Source organism: Marmota marmota, unplaced genomic scaffold, assembly GCF_001458135.2.
Source record: "Marmota marmota marmota unplaced genomic scaffold, marMar, whole genome shotgun sequence".
NCBI classification, from domain to species: domain Eukaryota; kingdom Metazoa; phylum Chordata; class Mammalia; order Rodentia; family Sciuridae; genus Marmota; species Marmota marmota.
This window is the reverse complement of record NW_026000229.1, coordinates 23,010,077-23,017,055: the sequence shown is the minus strand read 5'-3', so window position 1 is coordinate 23,017,055 and position 6,979 is coordinate 23,010,077. Positions and strand designations below refer to the sequence as shown.

General features: G+C 37.9%; 1 protein-coding gene across 3 annotated transcripts in view; it reads left to right on the top strand.

Annotated features, from left to right (window-relative positions):
• The window catches only part of Cgnl1 (cingulin like 1), a 103,802-nt gene that overhangs the window by 14,302 nt on the left and 82,521 nt on the right, over positions 1 to 6,979 (top strand). For all 3 annotated transcript variants that reach the window (XM_048793081.1, XM_015480614.2, XM_015480613.2), the window contains one exon: positions 1,210 to 1,345. In XM_048793081.1, coding sequence (XP_048649038.1) covers positions 1,210 to 1,345 — 136 coding nt within the window. The remainder of the gene's footprint in view (positions 1 to 1,209; positions 1,346 to 6,979) is intronic.

The window sequence follows — 6,979 nt, the reverse complement described above, 5'->3', positions numbered from 1 at the left end:
GAAATGAATTACAGTAGATGGGGTAGAGAGAGAAGAAGGGAGGGAAGGGGAGGGGAGGGGGGATAGTAGAGGATAGGAAAGGCAGCAGAATACAACATACACTAGTATGGCAGTAGGTAAAAAAGTGGATGTGTAACTGATATGAATCTGCAATATGTATATAGGGTAAAAATGGGAGTTCATAATCCGCTTGAATCAAATGTAGGAAATATGATATGTCAAGAACTTTGTAATGTTTTGAACAACTAATAATAAAAAAAAAAGGCTATTGTGAGCCGCTGTAATAGATAAGCCTCTAAATCCCAGTGGTTTAATAATAAAAACTTTATTTCTCAACAAAAATAAATAAATAAAATAAAATAAAAATTAAAAAAAATGTATAGTGCTATGTATAGCTGTGGCTGTGACGGAAGCCCTCAGTGAAAGGTTAAGCTGGGATCAAATTCAGAGGGAATTCAGGAAAAGTGGGACTTTATGTCATAACAGCATTTGATTGCCCTAGTAATTTTGATGGTAGGGTTATTTGCTTTAAAAATATTCAGAGAGATGAGTTTCAGAAAATAAGTTAGCAAGAAAAATATCAGAACATTGAGGGTACAGTAAAGAACTTAGAAACTTGAAAGGTATGGTCATTGTGAGGTTGGTAAACTTTTCCTTGTTAGAGAGTGATTATTTTAGGGTTTGTGAGCCACGTCATCTTTGTCATAACTGCTCAACTCTTATCATTACTCTGTGACCATGGCCACAAGCAATGCATAAGTGGACCAGCAAGGTTCTGTTCCAGAAACACTTTCACAGAAATAGTCATGGGCTGGATTGGCCTATAGACCATAATTTGATGATTCCCCTGGTCTAGAGTACAGGGATAAGGGAGGGTGGGATGACTTTGTTGAAAAAAATATCAAAGTTGACTTGTCATTTCTTTATCTTCTATGCTCAAATTCTAGTAGCCTACAGTCTCCATTTGGGTAGAAAATTTCCCTACATTCTGGCCCCCCCCATTTTATTGGTTTGAGCTCTCACCTGACATCTGGGTCAAGTTGGACTGTAGCCCTGGGTTCTTACTAGGTGCCATTTTGGGTTGCTGATCCGTTCTTTACTGCAGAGAGGCTCCTTGGGGCTTTACATGACTCTGTGACTGTCTGAAGTCAGATTGGATGAAGAACTGTGGAGCCCAGGAGACTCTCTGATGGGCTTCCTCCCTGCCAGGCTCTTCCAGGTGAAGATGGAACGAGAACAGCACCAGACGGAGATCAGGGACCTCCAGGACCAGCTCTCAGAAATGCATGATGAGCTGGACAGTGCTAAGCAGTCTGAAGACAGGGAGAAGGGGGCGCTGATAGAGGTAAGGGGTGGTGGCCAGTGACAAGGCCTCACCCGCTGCAGAGGAGGGGGTGGGGGGGCTGGGTGCCATTCTGTTGTGTTCATTCACCTGTGGCTGTGGTCAGATTCTGGGAGAGCACCATGTGTCGTTAGTTATAAACATTCTTAGGAAAACTTGGAAAAGAATAGCACATTACCACCCATCAGTCACCAATGCTGGTTCAACAGTTGTCAATATTACTTACTTACTTACTCCATTAATTTACCTGTTCATACACTCATCAATTTTTTGTTGTTGTTGTTGTTTACTGAACCATTTCAAAGTATAGACACCATACCTCATTCCTAAACTTTTCAGCATGCATCTTTGAAAAATTGGGGAATTTATTTTACGTAATTGTAATACCATTATTATACTTAAAATATTAATGATTTCCATAATGAATATCTATCTATTTCCAATTCTTGGTCCTTATTCAAAATTTCCAGATGTTCCCCCAAGCATATTTTATAGTTTTTTCCCTTCCTCTGAGCTAGGTTCTAGTCAGAAATCACGTATTTCCATTATTTTGTCTCTCAAATTTCATTTTATCTTAACTCCTCCTATCCCCCATCTCCATCTCCTTGCTCTGTCTCCCATCCCACTAACCTAAAAAAAATTGGAGCAGTGCCCCACATTGTGGATTGTTCTGATCGTCTCTTTATGGTGTCTGTTAACTTATTTCACTATCCCCTATATTTCTAGTAAATTGGAATTATATCTAAATACTAATAGATTTAGGGCAGACTTTGGACAAGGATAGTTTGTAAATATGTTGTTTATGGAAAAAACGAGCAATAAGATTGTGGTAATACCTAACGCTGTTTGTTTCTTAAGGCCCCACAAGCCTATAAGCTCCGTAAAGGAAGGGTCAGCTCTGCACTGCATCGGTAGCATTTGCTACAGTTCTGGGCTGCACAGAGCCACAGTACTGGGCTGCACAGCAGTCTGTACATATTTGGTGGATGATTAGATGGATCTATGAGTGAGAGAGTGAATGAATGAACAAATCCATTTGCTACATACCCAGGCTGCCCATCTGGCTTTTGCTCATAAGATCTATTAAATACTTTCTTTGTATTTATCTGTAAGCCAGTGGATAAAGGTTGACGCTTCCTACTTAACATTTGTTAATTATTATAGGGTTTACCAAAGACCCTTGTTATGTCTTCTCTGAGTTATTGTCAGCCTGCTGAGGTGAAAGATACACAAGTAAGAAATACTTAGAATGCAAGAATGTCGATTTTGAATGTCTATATTTTGGGGGGAAATATAATTGAGGGTGAGAAAAATAACTTTTCTCTCTGCTCATTTTGGTGTTTCATATTTGCTATAACATTATTATCACCTGGATTTTGACATAGTTCTGAAACATTTCTTTTATAAGGTGTGGTTGTAGAAAAAAACTAACAAATAAATAAATAAGTAAAACACCATTTAGATCAACGCTCCACCCAAAAAGTTAAAAAAAAAAAAAAGTTACCTTGTCATTATTTAATTTTCCTCTGCTTTTCATCTTAGAGCTTAGGTGTTTTCTTTTACCCTTTCTTGGGACTAAAAAGCTTCTGGCTCTTAAGTTCCTGGAGTTCCTTGAAGTCTCCATTGTCAACTGCTTTCTCTCCCCTTCCTTGTTTAGATTTAATGGTTCCTCCTCGGAAGAGCTGAGCCCCTCTCCCTGGCCTGGCAGGCACTGAGGGGAGAGTGCTGTGGTCACACAGTAGTGGGGCTTTTGAACTCTTGTCACATGGGCACAGAAGGATAATTTTCTCTACTCCCACAGAACTGTCTCTTGGTCCCTGTTTAGACCTTTTCTCCACAGAAGGCCTCAGCCTGTTCCTTAGCACCTGGTGTTCCTCTGTTGATCAGATGATTCCTTAAATACCACCACATTCATGATGCCAGACTGCATCATGGCTCCATCAGTTTGGGGCTCAGAATTAGGAGAACAAAGTGTATTACAATGGGGCTTTGAAAATATGTGTATTTATTACTAAAATATTAAAGTAACATAAAATGAAATTTAAAAATGGGTAACATACACATTTCCCTAATACCTAAGCAATTAGTTTTATTTCTACATTTCATTTGCCTTTTCATCCATTGGTAGGTTTATCCACCCATCTGTATATAATGTAGGGATAATCATAGTGCCTTTTCAGTTTTGATAACTGCTTTTAAAAGTTAATAAGTTGGGCTGGGGATGTGGCTCAAGCCGTAGCGCGCTCACCTGGCATGAGTGCGGCCCGGGTTCGATCCTCAGCACCACATACGAACAAAGGTGTTGTGTCCGCCGAAAACTAAAAGAAATAAATATTTTTAAAAAAGTTAATAAATAAGAAATACTTTTCCTTATTATACTTTATAATTTTTATATTTAAATTTTAAGGAGATAGACCATAATATGCTTAATCATTCTAATGTATTTTTCTTTCTTTTGCAATTCTGAAAAAATTTTGTGGTGACCCTTCTTTACGTGTACCCTTTTACTACTTAAAAAAAAAGTTCCTAAAGATAAGTTCCCAGAAATGATGTCATTGAAGAGTTTATGGTTTCAGTAAAAGTGTAGCTTCACAAACAAGTTCAAAGAGAAGACTATCATATTTGGATTCCTTGTGTGGATGTTTCATTGGTTCTAAAAGGAAAAGATGTTATCTTAGTTCCTAGGAAGTCTCCAGAGTTCCTGATTTTTCCCTAACAATTGAATTCTGTAATTGCTAGTCGCTCTTTCCCATAGTATTTTCCATCCTCTTAGATGCTCTCTTTTTGTTCACATGACCTAGATGTACATTTGTACCTCTCTCTTCTAGCTGGCTCATTCAACAATTTATCATCATTGCTTCTCCCCTCTTTGGTGCCTACCACAGTGCCAAATAGCAAATGAATAAATAATTTCCACTATTGAAATTACTTTTAAAAGTAATCTCTTTTAAAAGGGAGTGATTTCTAAAATGAACCACCTACTTCTTTAACTCTTTTTAAAATATTTGTTTTTTAGTTATACATGGACAAAATATCTTTATTTTGTTTATTTATGTTTATGTGGTGCTAAGGATCAAATCCAGTGCCTCACATGTGCAAGGCAAGTATTCTGCCACTGAGCCACAGCCCCGGTCCATATTTCTTTTAACTCTTAAAGCACAACATCCTTAGTATTTAATAACTGAGCATAATTTCGTTTTTGAAACAGTTTGTTGTTTTATTTATATTACTTCCTAGGAAAGAATCTGAGTCTCAGTATTGTGTGTTCAGGTCTAGGCTGATGATGAGAAATACAAGAATGGGAAACTGAGCACATCTTTTCTTAAACATGTTCCTGGAATTTCTATCCCCTGATTGTTTAGTCCTTTGCAGGACAGGAATGGTTTTATCTGCTGCCACCTCTTTGCAGGAGAAGTTAGGGGGTGGACACAGTGTTTTGTTTTGTTTTTTCCTCCTTTTGCAAATTCATCCTTGTAGTTTTTATTGGTTTCCCTTGACATGTCAGCAACATTTAAAACATGATCTATGGTCTCTACAGCATTAATAAAATAGACTCTATCTCCTTGTCTCTTTCAGTTTATTCTTCATATCTTAATAAAAACTAGCCTGAGGGAATCTGATAACAGATTATAGTTGTAGCCAAGTTTTCCATGGCTTTTGGCTTAGATCAGGCTCTTAAACACAATGAACATTAAACCCTTAAGCTTTTGCATGTCTGAAAAAGGTTGAAGGTCCTGTACTTTGTGAGGCCTGCAAAAAAGCCAGATTTTTTCATGAAATCTCTTTTTGTTTTGATGCTGGGGATTGGACCCAGGGCCTCCTGTATGATGAACGGGTATTCTGCTACTGAGCTACTCCCCCTACCCCTTGCACAGAAGTATTTTTTAATATTTCACATTTTGTTAAATAACACCAAGCCTCTATAAGGAATATGCAAAAGGAGGAATTTTAAAATTTAGGAAATAATGAAATGGCTAAAGGAAGAAATAGTAGGGTTTAATTTTTGTTTTTTAGCCAAATTAGTTATTCTTAATTGAATTGATTGTTCTGAAAATTTAAAACTCAAGTTATAAAAGTGATCATAGAGCAAGTTTTGGGATACTGCCTTGTCTATGAATGCCTTGCCTTCCATCCTGGGGGTAGTAGGTTAACATGCAACATCTCAGTGCCACAACAGTGGTGTTTTCCACTGTTGAGAGGTCGTTTTTTGATGGAGCCTGCAGTTCTGAAAGATGCACCTAAATTCATGAGTCTTGTGGTGTCTTATTCCTGGCATGTGCCAACGTACTTCAGTATTTCTGAAATATTCTGGTTAATGTATCAATCTGGGATATTTGTGCTCGGAAATGAGGTCTCTAATTGGGCACCATGGTGCATGCCTGTAATTACAATGACTTGGGAGGCTGAGGATTGCAAGTTTGAAAGCAGCCTCAGCAACTTAGCGAGATTGTCTTAAAAAGACTGGATGCAGCGGTTTAGTGCCTCTGAGTTCAATCCCTAGTACCCAAACAAACAAAACTCTAAAACAACAACACCAAAAAGAAATGAGTTCTCTAAAATAGCTATAACTTCTTTTGCTGTGATATATTACTGTACATTCTGTAAGTCTTAATTAAAAAAAACTAAAACTAAAATGATGGTTCTCACCAGCTATGTTGTACTTTCTAGATCATCCTTCCGGAGCAGAAGTTCTGAGGATTTTTCTGTCAGCTACCATTGTGATATGAAACCTCTTATTTACCCCTGCAATGACCATTGGCCAGAGATAGGGCCCTGATCTAACTTCTGGGAAGCATTTGTGCAGAAGAGAATCTAGACCAGTGTTTTCCTTATTTATTTATTTATTTATTTATTTATTTATTTATTTAGTGTGTGTGTGTGTATGTATAGGTGGCAAGTGATATAAAGCTTTCTGTGGGCAAAAAAGTTGCTGCCTGGACATTTTGGCACCTCTCAGTAGTTTGCTGTTGGGCTGGCGACTTATGCCAGGCCATGCTTCCTTTTTCGCCCAGCTTTCCTTCCTTCCTTCCTTGTCTTTCAGGCTCTGGTCATGTTTCTTTGTTTTGGTTTAAAAGGTAGACCTCCTTACTGGCCAAACAGAGCTCTGTTTTGTCTGCCCTTCACAGGGAGATTCATTGTGCCATTGTTGGATCCTTGACCTTCCTGAGCGTGTGGTTTGTGGTCAGGTCTGTGGTCACTGAGTGGTAAAGAGAAAGGATGTTGGAATTCAATCCGGGTCACAGTCTAGGCTCTGCTGCTTACAAACTGTGCCATCCTAAGCATGTTAGCACCTCAGAACTCCAGTTTGATTTAAAAAAAAAAAAATTTTTTTTTTGTAGTTGTAAATGGACAGCATGCCTTTATTTTATTTGTTTCATTTTTATGTGTTGCTAAGGATTGAACCCAGTGCCTCAGACATACTAGGCAAGTGCTCTGTCACTGAGCCTCAGCCCAACTCGATTTGTTTTTAATTTATAAATGAGAATAATATTCATTTCTTGAATACTCCTCTTTTAATTTTTGGAAATGCCTAGCACAGTTCTTTCTTTTCTTTTTTTTTCCTAAATATTTTTTTGTTGTAGATAGACACAATACTTTTATTTTATTTATTTTTATGTGGTGCTGAGGATTTGAACC